The 16,713-nt window shown below is 41.9% G+C and overlaps 2 protein-coding genes across 9 annotated transcripts in view; both read left to right on the top strand.

Annotated features, from left to right (window-relative positions):
- Positions 1–3,475, top strand: part of LOC117952678 (fibrous sheath CABYR-binding protein-like) — a 24,246-nt gene extending 20,771 nt beyond the window's left edge. For all 4 annotated transcript variants that reach the window (XM_034885170.1, XM_034885169.1, XM_034885173.1 and 1 more), the window contains one exon: positions 3,175–3,475. In XM_034885170.1, coding sequence (XP_034741061.1) covers positions 3,175–3,332 — 158 coding nt within the window. In that variant the 3' untranslated portion in view covers positions 3,333–3,475. The remainder of the gene's footprint in view (positions 1–3,174) is intronic.
- Positions 3,476–3,927: 452 nt separating this feature from the next.
- pknox1.1 (pbx/knotted 1 homeobox 1.1) lies at positions 3,928–14,166 on the top strand. 5 transcript variants are annotated; one of them, XM_034885187.1, is made up of 11 exons: positions 3,928–4,054; positions 5,552–5,664; positions 6,994–7,130; positions 7,594–7,765; positions 8,914–9,114; positions 9,380–9,497; positions 9,736–9,833; positions 10,013–10,141; positions 12,140–12,216; positions 12,591–12,757; positions 13,805–14,166. In XM_034885187.1, exons 2-11 carry the CDS (start codon positions 5,614–5,616, stop codon positions 13,984–13,986), a joined length of 1,332 nt encoding a protein of 443 aa, XP_034741078.1. In that variant the 5' UTR covers positions 3,928–4,054; positions 5,552–5,613; the 3' UTR covers positions 13,987–14,166. The 5 variants fall into 5 exon arrangements, with proteins under 5 accessions (XP_034741078.1, XP_034741076.1, XP_034741077.1 ...); XM_034885185.1 differs by having other exon boundaries at positions 9,380–9,530; XM_034885186.1 differs by having other exon boundaries at positions 8,914–9,123.
- The last annotated feature ends 2,547 nt before the right edge of the window (positions 14,167–16,713 follow it).

The following is a 16,713-nucleotide window of genomic DNA, read 5'->3' as shown; positions in this document are numbered from 1 at the left end:
GATGTTTGTCAGGATATAAACCTAGGATGAACAACTTGGGGTCAAGAACTAGCTTTATACCTAGTATCGTCTCTAGAGTAAGTTTTATTTCCCTCCAGAATTGTAAAACTTTCTTGCATTTCCTTTTCTAAATTTCCTTTTCTAAAAGAAATAATTCCTTTTCTAAAGCAATCATTCTTCATTTCAATTTCCAAGGTGGACATCAGAGGGATGGACTCACATTGATTTTGAGATGATCTAATAAAATTTCTCACTTGCAGATATTTAAAATAATGTTTGCTTGGGATATCGTACCTAGCCTTTAACTCTTCAAAGGACATCAATACCCCGTCCTCCGATTCCACCAAATCTCCTATTGTCTTTAAACCTTTTTCAGCCCATTTCCTAAAGCCAGGATCTGCCCTACCTGGAGGGAAGGATTGGTTACCCCATATTGGACTGAAGCATGATAGGGAGGAGGAATCACCTAAATACTTCTTGACCTGATACCAAACCAAGATCATATTTCTGACTATAGGGTTTTTTGTCTTTTTTTTCAGCATTTTGATGTTTGCTGAGAAAATGTACTGGGGTAGAGGGAGAGAAACAGAACAATTTTCAATAATCACCCATGGCAAGAGACATTTATCTGAAAAATGATACATCATAGTCCTCAATTGAGCTGCCCAGTAGTACCAAAGTGGGTTGGGGCACCTGAGGCCTCCTCTATCATACGGTAGATACAAAAGTGTTAAACGAAGCCTTGGTCGTCTGTTATTCCACAGAAAGCGTATGAAAATATTTTTAGGGCCGAAAATAAATTGGCAGGAGGTGGCAGGAGCACACTCTTAATGGGAGTGCTCCTAATCTCAGTTTGTTACCTGTAAGAAACACCTGTCCACAGAAGCAACCAACCAATCAATCAATCATATTCCAAACTCTCCACCATGGCCAAGACCAAAGAGCTCTCCAAGGAAGTCAGGGACAAGATTGTAGACCTACACAAGTCTGGAATGGACTACAAGACCATCACCGAGCAGCTTGGTGAGAAGGTGACAATAGTTGGTTTGATTATTCGCAAAATGGAAGAAACACAAAAGAACTGTGAATCTCCCTTGGCCTGGGGCTCCAGGCCAAGGGAGGGCCTGGAGCCCTCCCTTGGAGCCCTCCCCTGGAGCCTTGCCTGGGGCAAGATCTCACCTTGTGGAGTTGCGATGATCATGAGAACAGAGAGGAATCAGCCCAGAACTACACGGGATGATCTTGTCAATGATCTCAAGGCAGCTGGGACCATAGTCACCAAGAAAAACAATTGGTAACACACTACGCCGTGAAGGACGCCCGTAAGGTCCCCCTGCTCAAGAAAGCACATATACATGCCCGACTGAAGCGTGCCATTGAACATCTGAATGATTCAGAGGAAAACTGGGTGAAAGTGTTGTGGTCAGATGAGACCAAAATGGAGCTCTTTGGCATCAACTCAACTCGCCGTGTTTGGAAGAGGAAGAGGAATGCTGCCCATGACCCCAAGAACACCATCCCCACTGTCAAACATGGAGGTGGAAACATTATGCTTTGGGGGGACAGGACAACTTCACCTCATCAAAGGGACAATGGACGGGGCCATGTACCGTCAAATCTTGGGTGAGAACCTCCTTCCCTCAGCCAGGGCATTGACAATGAGTCGTGGATGGGTATTCCTGCATGACAATGACTCAAAACACACGGCCAAGGCAACAAAGGACTGGCTAAAGAAGAAGCACATTAAGGTCCTGGAGTGGTCTAGCCAGTCTCCAGACCTCAATCCCATAGAGATTTTCTATGGGAGGGAGCTGAAGGTTTGAGTTGCCTAACGTCAGCCTCGAAACCTTAATGACTTGGAGAAGATCTGTAAAGAGGAGTGGGAAAAAATCCCTCCTGAGATGTGTCAAACCTGGTGGGAACTACAAGAAACGTCTGACCTCTGGGATTGGCCAACAAGGGTTTTGCCACCAAGGACTAAGTCATGTTTTGCAAAATGGGTCAAATACTTATTTTCCTCATTAAAATGCAAATCAATTTATAACATTTTTGACATGTTTTTTTCTGGATTTTCTTGTTATTCTGTCTCTCACTTTTCAAATAAATTACCATTAAAATTATACACTGAAAATTTCTTTTTCAGTGGGCAAACGTTCAAAATCAGCAGAGGATCAAATACTTTTTCCCCCTCACTGTATGTGTCCAACTGATTAGCAGCTACCAACCAGTGCTGATCAATGATTAAGATCCTAGTTACAAATACATTCCTTCAACTACAGCCCTTTGTTACACTTTTTTTGCCACTTTTGTAACACTTCTCTGACCAACTGGGTAGTTACGCTTCCTGGTCAACACCCTCCTCACACTGGTCAATATTTGTACCACTTCTGAAATTCCTCTTTTTTTAAACTTTGTGCATCTGGTCTTTACCTGGAAGCCTTTGGGATAAGCATGGTGTTGATTAATGAAAATGTCTTAAATCTATTTCTCTGTGATTATGAATGTTTTTTTCACTGCCTCGCGTTAACCTTATTGTGACAACGTGCACAGGGGTTTTCCAGACAGATTTAGATGTAAAATACATTTACAAAATGTGAATTAAATTACATTTAACATTATTGACCTGTTTAATCAAAAGCATCAAAGCCATGTTTCCAACACCCACTTTGGTTTTGTGCCCTTTTTAAAATCCATTTCATGCGTGCCTTTGCCAGTATCTTTATTTTTTCTAGCACTGTAGGAGCTGTCTCTGTTGTCTACAAGCATGTTAACCTTCACATACTTTTCCCCTCACAAACATGATCCTTGAGGCTTTTCACACCAGTGTGTCTCCACACTGTTGGGGGTAATGAGGCCCACCACCATAGGAAATGCCCCACAATAAACCACCTTTGTCAGCATGTGTGAATATGTAAATGGTTGTTGCTTAAAAATCTTGTAAGATGTTTACAAAGAAATACACATTTTTATTCTCATTTTATGGCTTATTAGAAATGCCTAGACCAGTCGTAATTACAACTTTTAGAGCCTGATTATCAGTAACGGTGACAAGGACAGAGGATTAGACCCAGATTACATATGGCTAAACTTGTGCTGTTTGTTGCATGAACTGCTGGAAGATTTGTATGCAGCTTACTTACATGCCTTTTTGTTTCTTTCTCTCTCCTTGTGCAGAAGCTCCAGCAGCGGCACCTTCAGAGCCCGATGAGCCTTTTGACAACAGCACTTATAAAAACTACCAGCACCACAACTACACCCCCTTTACCTTTGCAGACCTGGATGTAGAGATGGCCAAGTTTCGTCTGCCGCAGCCCTCCTCCATCAGACACTAGAAGAGTTGGCCTGGCTGCAAACTGTTATATTGAAGAAAGATAATGGTGGTGGTGTTGTACCTTTTTATGATAATTATCCCCTTACCTGTCAGATAAGCATGACATTCTGCTATTAAATCCTATATTATTAAATGAGAAATGAAGTCTGTTTTTGCCTGGCATGATTGTGTTTTGTCTTATATAAAGGAATAATAATAAGGGTAATAATAAGGGAAAGGCACAGATCAAAAGCTTCTTTTATGCTGCTTTTCTGCCTCAGGGGGGTCATTTGAATAGAGCTGAGTGTGCAAGTGGTTTATCTGTGTTTCTATTTTAATTATACAATTTTCCCCACTCCCTTAGACTGCCTACATGCACATAATGTCCTGATTATCATAGCTATTTGCGTTCTTTAAGGGGTAAACAATCCATATAATGTACTGTTTGTGTATTTATTAAGAGAATATGCATAAAGGAGTGTAAAAGTGGATATATACATATAAAATGTGTTGTGTGAATGGGGGCAGTGTATAGCATTTGCCAGTATATCGTTTGCCAAGCAAAACCCATAGGCAAAAACGCAGGAGGGTGAGGGACAGGCAGCAGGACGTCATGTCTCCGCCCACGTCGTAAATATTCATGAGCCAAGCGCCCCTGCGTGCCCTAACGCGATGACGCAACGCGACAACTGCGGGTCCCGATTGCTGCAGCCGCTTGTCAGTGTGACGAAGATTGGCACTCAGGTAAGCTGTCACTCAAAATCCCTCTTTTTCCGTTCCCTATCAATCAAACAATCTGGGCCGCACGCAAAAATGCCCCAGGGCGAGGAGCGTGGACCTAGTCAGGGCAGCGGAGGGTGTTTTTTTGAAGGGAAGCAGAAGCGGCAGAGCTCCGAGAATAAAAAAAATTCTGGGAGGGGGGGTAAAAAAATATGTCGGCGTTTTGGGGGCAGAGGAGGATTGTGGAAAAGCAAAAGGCGAGAGCTAGAAACGAGGCCCGACAGTTGTAACGTTAGCACAGAGGGGAGGGGAAGGGAAGGAGAGGGCAGCTGTCCCCGCTTGATTGATTGACTGATGTGGGAAGGATTTGAGGATCAACCGGGGCTTGCCTGGTGTGCAGCCACTACTTCTTAATATCATTGCAGACGAATTAATATATAGAGCTGGCAAGAAATGCATATTCATTTAAAATGTTAATTCAAAAATGCTAACGCTCTCGGAGCTGTTTTGTTATATGGGCAAAGGACTCGCTTCGTATGAATCCGCAGCGGGGTCTTTTTTTGTACCTGGCTAGCTAGGTTAGCCTGTTTTTTTTGGCAGTGACCCCCCCACTTGCTAAATATGGCGCTACACATTTAGCCTCATCATACCAGCATGAGAAACATTTTTAAGTTAACAGTTAGCTAACGTTACCTTACTAACGTTAGCAGTAGCTCGGCCAGACGGTTGCTCTTTGGGGTTAACCTTAGATTGGGTTCGCGAGCTAACTCCAATGTAGCTTAACGTAACAGGCTAGCCAATAAATATTTTGAGAAAAACAATGCTTACTCCCACCGAGCTGCTTTGTCTGAGGATAACTGTAACGTTATGGTAGTTCAAGGATAGTTAGCTTATGTTAGTCCAAAGAATTTTGTAAACTTCATCTCCCCTAGCCGTCACGAACGGTGGACAGCTAACACAGGGCTAAAAGCTAACGTTAAGTTTATTTTGGTGGGTGTGTTAGCAGTTGCAGGGTAACATAATAGGGTCATAAGCTCACTATTGGGCTATAACAACGCACCCCAGGGTTCGTATTTCCGTCTCCTCTTTGTTTTTAAGATTGGTATGAACAGAAGTATTTATGGACGTTGACGAGTTATAACGTTAACGTTGTTTAAATAAATTACACAACGCAGTCCCATCATATAACGTTAACGTTACTCAGTTTATTTTGTCTGCGGATGGCCCCGCTTTTTCTTGTTTTGCCCAAACTTGTGTGAATATGATATATAAGCGCAGAACATTAAACATTTTAGTTTTACATATTTGTGTTTTCGTTACTTCCGATGTCCTTCAAGGGCTGCAGATTATTGTCATGTTTGTCTTATTTTAGAGATAATATTTGATCATAAGTCAGTGTGGAATGCTTACCCAACGTAAGGTTACATTATAAAGCATTTGGCTACATTATTAAAAGTTTTCCTGCCTTCATATCAGGCATCTCTTACACTTAGTCTAACTGAAACTTTGTGTATTGTGTAGGTTGGCCACCTGTCCCTGCTCTCTATAATGCCCCAGTGTTTGCAGCAACTGCAGTGAACGTGATGGCAGCCCAGTCGGTTTCCATAGACAAGTACCCAAAGGGAGAGCAGCAGGTGGGTGAGATGGTGAATTTCGGTTTGGACTTACATACATATCTTGCTCCAACTGGCTGAACTGCACTTTTCTTCCTAAGATATTTAACTACAACAGGCAAAAAGGACAGTGTTTATAATAACACCTAAATCTTTCAAGCTTCAACCTTCCGTATTCTGGCCATGGATCTTCCAGTTATTTTTAGTGGTGATAAGTCAGCCTGAATCGCAAAACAAAGGGAATCACTGTATGCATGTAACGCTAGAACACAAGCAATGCTAATGCTATTACCTCTGTTTGAGTAATCTGTTGGCAGAATGCTTAATAAATCACTAAATATTAGACACCAATGCAGTATAGAGCTCCTTTTTTGTCTAGTATTTCTATGCCTGAGTTTATGTAAATTGCTTACAAAACATAATTCAAGTGCCAAATTTGGGGGTGTCGAGAGCTGAGAACGATCTATGACTAATGAGAAATTTTCCACCTCAAGCAAGTGATTATTTTTAGCTACTTTTGTGCTCAATCTCATTCATTGTTGGTCTCAGTCACATGGTTAGGGATGGGATTTATGCTCCTGGGTAGGCAGGCATGGTGTGAAAATATGGGAAAGTAAAGGAAGAGAACTTGGCTCCCAATCAATAACTGTGCCTTGAGTGGAGTGTTGCAGAGGCTAGTCACATTTTAATCTGTTCTTGCATTTATATTAGGTTATGTGTTAGATTCTGGATTATATTTCTAGTTGCAGTTTTTTCACCTGATATGTTTTGTTTAGGTCTGCATTGCAATTTGAACACAACACTGACTGGATGTAGTCTAGCAATAGTCTGCTCACAGAGCAATCTCAAAGAGACTTGAGGGCATGAACGCATGCAGACACTGTAATTGCATCAGTCCACAGGAGATGCATAAGTCAATTTTAGGTTAAAAGTACTCAAGTAAATCAAAATAAACTAATCAAAGAGTGCAGGGGATTGGCAGTGGCTGATACTTGACTAACAACTCATGACATGATCAATACCTCCTTCCTTTCTTTCTTGGTGTTGGTCACAGTAAAGAAGTCCTCATTCTTAAAACATAGATAACACAAACAGTCTTGTATTAAAAATGCATAGTTTTTGTAAGTGTTTTTTTTAGACCATGTCCTCATGACTTTGTAAAGGGTTCACATTGAAGTAAGGCTCTGTGTTCAGCTTTGCCCTCCAGCTCTTCTGGGTCTTCACATGATGTATTTGTCTCTCATTCACTGCCTTTCTCTTCACCTCTTCTGTCAGTTTCTGCCCCCTTTTCAGCTTGTGTCACTCTTTTGCTTTCTTCTTGTCACGTCTTTGTTTTCTCTTTTCCCGCAGATGCAAGGTGTGAATGTGGTAAAGGTAGGCGACGATTCCGAGCAGAAGTTTTTAGAAGGGACGTTGGCAGAGGCGCCCAGCCCGGCACCCACAGAGCCACAGACCCCCATGGACGCGGACAAAGCATCCATATATCGGTAGAGCTAATTCTGCCTATGTTTGCTAATGTGGAAAAACCAGAACCGCTCTATTCTTATATCTGTGTTCTTCTCTTTTTTCCTTTCTTAATTTGGTACTATGACAAGCCTCCCCTTTATTCATGTAACTGAAATATTGCTCTCTGGAAATTGCAATGTGAAAGTAAAAAAAAAAAGATTTCAGAAATATTTTTGTTCATGTACACAGTCTCATCAAACACGTCACATGATCTCACAAAAAGCACCTATTAACTATTAGTAATATAACAATCAGTTAATACAGCAGTTTACCTACACTTCATTTTCACTTGCCTGTCAGCACTTGTTAATGCCTTTTGTTTAGTTTGTTTTTGCATTTTAGGAGCCATGTTGTCTTACTGGAAAGAAAGCATAATCTGTTCTTTGAAATGGAATTCAGCAACTTTTCCTGTTTTATGTGTGTGTGTGTGCACGCCTTCCACAGGCATCCCCTGTTCCCCCTCCTGGCACTGCTGTTTGAGAAGTGTGAACAGTCCACGCTGAGCTCTGATTGCATCACTTCAGCGAGCTTTGACGTGGACATTGAAAACTTTGTCCGCTGTCAGGAGAAGGAGGGCAAACCCTTCTTCAGCGAGGATCCTGAACTCGACAACTTGGTAAGATACCTCTGCATGTCATGGGTAGAATTGATTAGATTTCTGGTTGCTGATTTTCATTTTGGTGGATGATTTATTTTCACCGTTACATACCACTGTGGCCCAAAATTTGCCCAAAGTATACTATTAAAACGGAGAACTCCATACTTGAAGTGCATTTGAATGTAAGTGGCAGCAAAAACGGTTCACATAAAGAAAAAGAATAAAACTGCTTCTTAAAACATGTGTTAAATGCAGGAGAAGTCACTACAATACTATGAAATTATAAAAGAAAGTGTGTTCTGGCACACAGTTTTGGCCTGACACAGACCACATTAAATTAGCTGGGGAGTTATAAAATAATCAGATTTGACTGGTGGTAATTTCTCACTGTAGTTTCAGGACCTGGTGGAACCTCAGCTCCTATTTTTTATCAAGTAAAGGTTTCTAGTTTAGACTCATAACATAAGCACATGGCTGAAAAACAGTTTGAGGTCTTTAGGTATTTGACACAAACAAAACAGAGGGACATGAGGTATTTCACAAAGAAATACAAAATGCAACCCCCAACTCACTCGGTCACCCTTCAGCCTTTTAACCTCAGCAGCGCAGTGAGATGTCGCCTCTTACCTCATAATTTAGTTCACCACTTCAGTGATGCTTACTGCCGCATCTCATTGTGCAAATACTAATGTTAAATCACACCCTCTTGTGTAATATTGCTTAAATGTGAGTATTATAACAAATTGTTTTTAAATTTAGGGAACGCAACTTGGTAAATTATTTTCTCAGGCTTTAAATCCACACAGATTTTGCATTATGTGGCTGGGAAGTTGGTATTACATTTTATCCTATATGGTATTAAAATGTCTTAAATGTACCCTGGTGAGCCTTGCAGAAGCCCAGCAACAATACGGTTTACAGGGAGGTATAAAAACAAGATAATTCAAATACGGGGATAAAATGGAAAACACATGCAAGCAACAGTACAGACTTATGAAAATTATAAAATGAAGATAGACAGAAGAAGGCAAGAACTAAAGTAAGACTGAGATTCTAGGTTATGTATCCTCAACATCAGACCTGGACACACAAACAGACAAAGATTCAGCTTGAGAAGACTGGAACAAACCTTTTTTTCTTTTTTCCTTTTTCTTCTGACCTCCTAGATGGTGAAAGCCATCCAGGTGCTGCGGATCCACCTGCTGGAGCTGGAGAAGGTGAGTGACCTGTGTAAGGACTTCTGCAGCCGCTACATCGCCTGCCTCAAGACTAAGATGAACAGCGAGACTCTACTGAGTGGAGACCCTGGGAGCCCATACTCCCCCGTACAAGGACAGGTCCAGGGCTTTTCGCCTACCAAGACTCCGGTATGGACTGTAGGTGGACAGTACACATCACCACTAAGCACATTTGGGTCCAAGAATCAACTATCAAAAATAGTAGATTTGTTAGTGTCTTCAGGGACAATGTTGATTTGATTCTTCTTTCTTGATTCATTTATGCATTTCAGACTATTTTATTAATCTAACCTGCACAGTATTAGCAAGTTCAAAGTCAGTGTGCTATAAAATTACAGCTATCAACATGGAAAACATGACTTTGGTCCCCTCTGTTGCATGCTCTGTTGTGCAGACCCCCAGCTCAATCTCAGGGACCATCAGTCCCCAGGGTCAAATTGTGGTGCCAGCATCAGCCCTGCAGCAAGGGAACGTTACGGTAACAGCCGTCAACCCCAGCCAGATGGTTGCAGGTATGTCACCATGGCATACAACCCCTCCCTCAGGTATTGTACTGGCTGACTGCAGCTGAGATGTTGTCATGTACCAGTGAGGAACTTTGATCAGAGCTTTCTTTGCAGCCTGCACGCTACAGCTCAGCAGATTATATTAAGCTGTGTGCGTGTGTGCGTGTGTGCGTGTGTGCGTGTGCGTGTGCGTGTGCGTGTGCGTGTGTGTGTGTGTGTGTGTGTGTGTGTGTGGTAATTCCAGGTGGCACGGTCTACCAGCCTGTTACAGTCGTCACTCCTCAGGGCCAGGTGGTAACACAGGCTCTTTCTCCCGGGACAATACGCGTCCAAAACAATCAGGTTGTACATCTCTCTTTGACTCTAATTCTGGTGTTAATTCTAAGTCAGTGGTTCCTAAAATTAAAAGTCGTTGGCAGTTAATAGTTTCAAATTGAAATTGTGTGGGAAAGGGTTAAACAATGTGTTACTGGTGACATAAACAAAAAAACAGGTGGCTAAATGAACGTCTGTCTGCTCAGCTCCAGCTGCAGTTTCACCAGGACTTAAACCTCTTTAATCACGACGACAACTCAACCAAGAACAAACGTGGTGTTCTACCCAAACACGCCACCAATGTCATGCGCTCATGGCTCTTCCAACACATCGGGGTAAGTCTGTGTGAATTACATGTCATTTAGTTGACACTTTTATCCAAAGCAATTTCCAATTAAGGTCTTTCAACCTTGAAGGTGTAAACTCCAGACAACAAGTAGTAAGTGCAAGTACCTTAGCTTTAAAAAATCAAAACTACAAAGTGCAGCTTTAAGAATACATTTTTTTTAAATCCGAGGTGCAGTCGGAAGAGATGTGTTTTCAGCTTTTGTTGAAAGAGGCATAGGCTTTTGGCTGTCCTTATGTCAACAGGAGCCAAGACTGCAAACAGTCTGGATTTGTTGTCCCTCGCTCTGATGGGACAGCAAGCAGGTTGGCTGATGCAGAGCAGAGTGGGCAGGTTTGACCATGTCTGGGGCTGGCGCTGATCCGTTTGTGTTCCTGTATGCAAGTACTGGTGTCTTAAAGCGATGCGGGCAGCATTTGGTAACCAGTGAAAAAAGCGGAGAGCTGTGTAGTGTGAATTAAATCTTTGCCTGTGTAAGGGCCGTTGTATATTCAACGCAGCATGTGCTGCGCTTGCCGCAATGTCGCGTCCTATTCCCAAAATATATTTGTTGTGCTTACTGCCAGGCTCAGCGCAAAACAGGCAAGAGTTCATAAATTTGTCATACATGCACCACTCTATGAATGCATGTCATGTCATCAGACGTGTAGTACGTGCAACATTTTGTAGTATACACACGGGACACACAGCGCTTCCAGTAGCGAATTGGTGGTGAAGATGTTTCTGTCTTTGAACCAAAATAAAGCCTTGGCACTTGCCCCGGTTGTGCGGCTACATGGAGGAAGGCAGCAGCAAGACGGGTGTGGGTGCACCAGACCTTCAGGTCCACAGAGCAGTTGGGGAAATTCCGGCTGGTGAAGGAGCACTGCTTTCACTAAAACCGGTTCCAGGGGTTATTTTGGCTCAACAATGAGCAATTTGTCTGCTGACAAGAGTCAGGCCTACGATTTCCTGGATGGGTTATGAAGGGATTTTTTTTTTCTAAATAGAATGTTGCTTTCAACAACCTACACGTGAACTTCAATGAAAACAAACATGACTTGTGTCGATCAGTGCAAACATATTTTACATTATATAAGCATACAAATATATTCTACAAATACCTGTATGGAGCTGTATAATCCACTTGGTATTTGGTTTTCGCAGCTCCCAACAGCAGGCTACAGCTCTTCTCAATTGCTGATTGGCGCGTTTCTCAGATCAGAGATGACAATAATGTGTAACATTGTCACTTAGGGAATGTGCATTGTTCATTACACTACAATTACAGAGTGAACTGTTATATATGGACAATAACATAAAGCAGTTTCACTATTTTGGTATTAACAATGGCGTAAGGATTTGTTATTTGGATTGGGTCATTGATATAAATACTTGCTTTGGGCACAAAATATTTCCAGCAAGACACACGCTTTTGCTGGTCAGTCATTACGCAGTGCAGTTTACACCAATTGTTTTAAGAAATGCACTCACTGTTGTGCAAATGCAAAGTAGGATTTGACATCTGCACCAAACTAAGAAAAATTTAACATAGTTATGATTGTATTTCAGTGGAGACATGTCCAAGCTGATTTCATATAGCTAAAACAAACCTGAATGATTCAAAATAAAAAGATACACATCTAGCACGCCTACTACGGTGGAAATATGCACCACAGCATAGTTTTGCCTCCAAGGTCTCTGTACGACCTCAAACTTGGGTGTTAGGGTACATCTCTGGGAGATTGCTGACGGCCAAAATCAACCTCTCGTGCATGTTCCGTTTGTGGATCCACGTGCACAAACGCGGCATGCACAAGAGCAGCTAAGCGGCAAAAGGCTTCTTGCGCTTTGCTCGACTGCAGGTCAGTTCTTGCGCCCGCAAGCCGTTGACAGTAATGGATTTCATAGCGCAGCGCTGGCTCTTGCGCGTACAATGGGAATCAACCCTAACTCTTCAATTCTTGACAAAACACTAAAGCATTTCTTTCACCGTTCTTTTCTGTAGCACCCGTATCCAACAGAAGATGAAAAGAAACAGATTGCCACTCAGACAAACCTGACACTTCTGCAGGTCAACAACTGGTGAGTTTGGCCCACAAAGGCACAATCCAGCACCATTAAAATGCACTTTCCCAACTTAATGTCCAGGATGTTTGGCATGTCATTCAGTCACAAAGGCAGTGATGGACAGTTTCTGCTTCTACTTGCTACATGTGATTCTGAAAGAAAAGGAATTGTTTTTGTTTTTTTACTTTGTGTAAATTGAAAGTTAAAATTAAGCTATTTTGCATAACAGATAGGCGTCAGACATCTGGTCTAATCCTATTGGTAGATACTGATTTAACCACAGCCTGTCAGGACTAGAGGGGTAAAAGGTCTGCTACATCTGTAAGAAACTACAAAACCACAAATTTCATCCTGCCGTGTCACAAATCTGAGTTGGCTTGTGTCTCCAGGTTTATAAATGCACGAAGGCGGATCCTGCAGCCCATGTTGGACGCCAGCTCCTCTGAGACACCAAAATCCAAGAAGAAGACTCCTCAAAACCGGCCACTGCAGCGCTTCTGGCCTGACTCCATCGCCACAGGGGGAGGCACCCAGCAGCAAGTTACCATGCCAGACGGTACGTAGCAGTGTTTTCTATGTACAGTTTGTACATAGAACCAACAAGTTTTCTGCCTCAAACTACAACTGTAAAACATAGCATGCGTTGTGTTAGACATTGTCAAATTGAAAGTCAAAGTTTATGATCCAACACACCCAAAGACTATCTGGCGTGCAAACACTTTTTGGTAATTGTTACGTTTATAGAGTGGTAAAATGTGTGTAAAAATGCAAATGAATATCCTTCTATGTAATTTTCCTTTTCTATTGTTCAAGTCCCATATTCTACACTGGGGTCTACACAAAGGTTAACAAGTACCAACAGCAACTAAACTAATTATTGAACCTGGCAGTCACACAGGGAAAACCCAGAGGAGTGTCACAGCAGGAAATAAGATGTTGCAATGAAAGCAACAAAAGGGAAGTCTTTTGATGAGAATTATGTTGTAGTTGAATTCAAGATCCTCCCTGGTAGTTGGGGAATTGGAATTCAATACCTACAAACATCAGACTCAAGAAGCTTTGCAGTGTTTAAAACCAGTCTCAAGCTTTAGCTAAAGTAAGCACAAAAGTGTCACCACCAATGATTGACCGATATGTATTGTGTTTATTATACTGATTCTTTCTCTCGCAATTAAGCATTTTCATGTATTTCCTGCTTTTACGGTTGTTATTTTTCTGATACCTGCCCGGGAACAACAGATGCAAATTAGCTGCAGGTTAACTCTGGTTAGATTGGTTAAAGCTTGAGCTTCTTCTGGCTTTAAAGTGCAACCGAAATAGAATGGTATACTAATGCACTGAGGCAGACAGCAGCCGCAGCTACTCACTAAGCTAACCCAACCTAATAATAACCTATTAACTTGTTCTGCGCCTTAGCTTGTTGAGCAAGCCACCAAACAAAATATATCCCGGAGCTAGTTTGCAGGCTAGAAAATGTACGAGTACTCTCAACAAAGTGAATATTTGTGTTATTTTTGTAGGTTTTGGTTTTGCCCTGATATATAGAGATAATCACTTCAATGTGCATTAGTTTTAATCAGTAATTGTTTCCTCTCGTTCTCAGGTACAATGGTGACGATGAACATGGAGGGTCTGCAGAGCCTGACGTCAGACGGCGCCACACTGGCGGTACAGCAGGTGATGATGGGAGGCCACAGTGAAGACGAGTCGGGGGACAGTGGAGATGAGGACGATGATGCAGACATGGCCGGGCTGGGCCTGGACAACAGCGACTCATTGCAGTAGAGGACACACTCCCTCACACTCTGATCTACACATACACTGCCTTGCAAAAGTATTCATCCCCCTATTCTGACGATTTCCCTATTTTGTTTGCATTACAACCTGTAATTTAAACCCTTTTATTTGGATTACATGTAATGGACCTACAGAGAATAGTAAAAATTGTTAAAATGAAAACAGGAAAATCTCTCCAAAAGGCCTGTTGGAGATTTTTTCTTTAAAGGCCCCCTCCATACATGTTTTAAAGTATGGAAGAACAATCTGCCATGATTAATACTTTCTTTAACATGGTTTTCATATAAAAAGTCAAAGGGGCTGGAGTCATCTCTTTCAGAATGTAGGTGCATTTCACTTCTCTTAAATTGAATCCCCCGCTCCTCCTCTTGCCTCCCTACCTCGTGGCTTAGTCCGTCCCACTGACGAAGCATGGGAGAGATGCAGGAAATCATGGGAGGAGAGAAGAAACAAGTTTTTAGAGGGATGGGACGCCCTTTCCTCAATGTCACATGAATTTGACAGGGGAATGGGTGGAGTCAGCAACGGCTTTCAGCTGCACAGCTTCTGGTAAGGGTGCACTTGTGTATCCGTGCATATAGGTCCTTAGAGATCCATCCTTCGGCCTCGCTCCATGGGGCAAGAATGGGAGCTTTAAGACGTCCTTCACAAAGGAGGGCCAGAACAACCCTTTTGAGCAAGGAGCTATCAATAAGGGACGTGAGATGCACTTTGGGTTCACTTCTATTCTGGATCTGGCCTTGCCCTCGCTTCCTTTTGGGCCCCCATGTGGTTCAGACAGGACGCTTCGGTCCAGGGGAGCAATTGGTTCGGCGGTCTGTCTGAACTCAACCTCAGTCACAAAAATCGGTGACTAGAAGATCAGAATGGTAAAGTGTAGTTAGCATCTTTTTTGTTAGCTTGTAACTGTCAGTGGCAGACAGCTACAACGACAGTGTGTTTTTGGCTCTCTATACTGTCTTTGCCGGGTTTTGCGTCTTAGATTAGTTTACGGTTTAGTTACCTACCTAATCTAGTTTTCATTGAGTAGGTTTGAGTCTCAAATTTCAGGGAATTGCACAAACATCTCCCCCAGGAGAAGAATGTGTAAACACCTCTCTGGTGACAAAGTTTGCACAGATACAAGCAGGAAGAGCACTCTGCCTAGGAGCCAATTCTGTGTGGCCACTAGTGGTATTGCAACAACATACCGCTAATTCAAAAAATAATTTTAAAAACCTGTGATGTCAGAGTGAGAAACACTGCTGCGCATATTTAGTGGGCCGCATACCATGGAACTAAACCTGGAATGTTTTTTGGTGTATGCGCCACTGAGCAGCTTCAATAAACTGAAGAGTACCATTTTGGATCTGGTATCCAGTTAATATAATATAACCATGGATACAAGACCTAATGGGCAAGATCAGACATTTTAGAGGTCATGAACGTAGTGGAAGGAGACTTAAGCAATGACTTTTCTGGCCACTCCTCTATAAAAGTGTTTTTCTTCAGGCTTTTCTGATTAATGCCATCCTTGCCTGCTCTGTGAGTTTAGTGGGCTGTCCTGTCTTGGCAGATTGGTTTTGGTGCCATATTCTTTTCAATTTGTAATAATGGATCCATGCTCCATGGGATGTTGAAAGTTTTTTTGATATTTTTAGATAACCCAAACCTGATCTGTGCATCTCCAGAGCTTTGTTCCTGACCTGTTTGGAAAGCTCGTTTGTCTTCATGGTGCCCCGTGCCTGGTGCTGTTGCAGGCTCTTTCAGAACACCCCAATGTAACAGACACAGGTGGACTCTCTTCAACTAATTGTGTGACTTCTGAAGGTAATTGCCAGCACCAGATCTCATTTGTTAAAACCTTTTAAACCAATTTACTTTATTTCACTTTACTAATTTTGGCTTTTTTGTGTAGGTCCATTACATACAGTCCATTTAAATTATAGGTTGTAATGCAACAGTATAGGAGTACCGCCAAAGGGGTTGAATACTTTTGCAAAGCACTGTACATACAAGACATGCGTAAATAGGTCTGCATCTAAAAAGTGTTTTCAAACACACAATGAACCATAGTACAAACCGACACATTTGGTTTACATAGAGCACAAAACTACAGGACATATGGGTCCTGTACTCTTCCAACCCTCTGTGTGTACATCAGGAGTTTCATTTCAGAAACCGTTTTTTTAATTATTTAGTTGATGTATGCGAGTGCACTTTTGTATATTTAAGCTCAAAAAAGATTAAATCAAACAAACAGAAAGGAAAAAGAAGTGTTAAACACTCAAAGCAAGTTTGTATGCTCCGTTAATAAATGTTGACTGATTTATGATTTTATTTTTTGGGCCCCTGTTCCCCGTCCCCAGTTGAATTCTCATTTTGGATGCCAACAATTTAAAGTTGTATCTGTAAGAGTTTGTCTTCACTTTTTGCATGCTTGTGTTTTGAGTAGATGTGTGCACTCTTGCGACTGACTCCACGGCTCTCACACGGGCCCCTGCAGGCCAAGCAGAGCCCAAACGGAGAGATAAAAAAAAAAAGGAGAAATGCTTATTTTTATATACAAACATATGAAACTAGTGTTTTTTGTTTCATTTTTGTGTTCTCCTGTTTTGTAAGGAATATTTATGTACAGATTCATAATTAAAGCTAGCGACTCTGTTTTCCAGGGTTCTTTGAAGTTTTCTAAAAAACAGAAAAAGTAATTGAATGCTAATGAAAATTGCTATTTAA

Source organism: Etheostoma cragini, chromosome 11, assembly GCF_013103735.1.
Source record: "Etheostoma cragini isolate CJK2018 chromosome 11, CSU_Ecrag_1.0, whole genome shotgun sequence".
NCBI lineage: Eukaryota > Metazoa > Chordata > Actinopteri > Perciformes > Percidae > Etheostoma > Etheostoma cragini.
The sequence above is the reverse complement of the archived record's forward strand: the minus strand, read 5'-3'. Positions and strand labels throughout refer to the sequence as shown.

Excerpts from the sequence above, each read along its gene's own strand:
- pknox1.1 (XM_034885183.1), top strand. The coding sequence starts at position 5,614 with ATGGCAGCCCAGTCGGTTTCCATAGACAAGTACCCAAAGGGAGAGCAG. Across the intron at positions 9,124-9,379 it reads CCAAGACTCCGGTATGGACT|ACCCCCAGCTCAATCTCAGG; the intron begins GTAGGTGGACAG and ends TCTGTTGTGCAG. Across the intron at positions 10,142-12,139 it reads GGCTCTTCCAACACATCGGG|CACCCGTATCCAACAGAAGA; the intron begins GTAAGTCTGTGT and ends TCTTTTCTGTAG.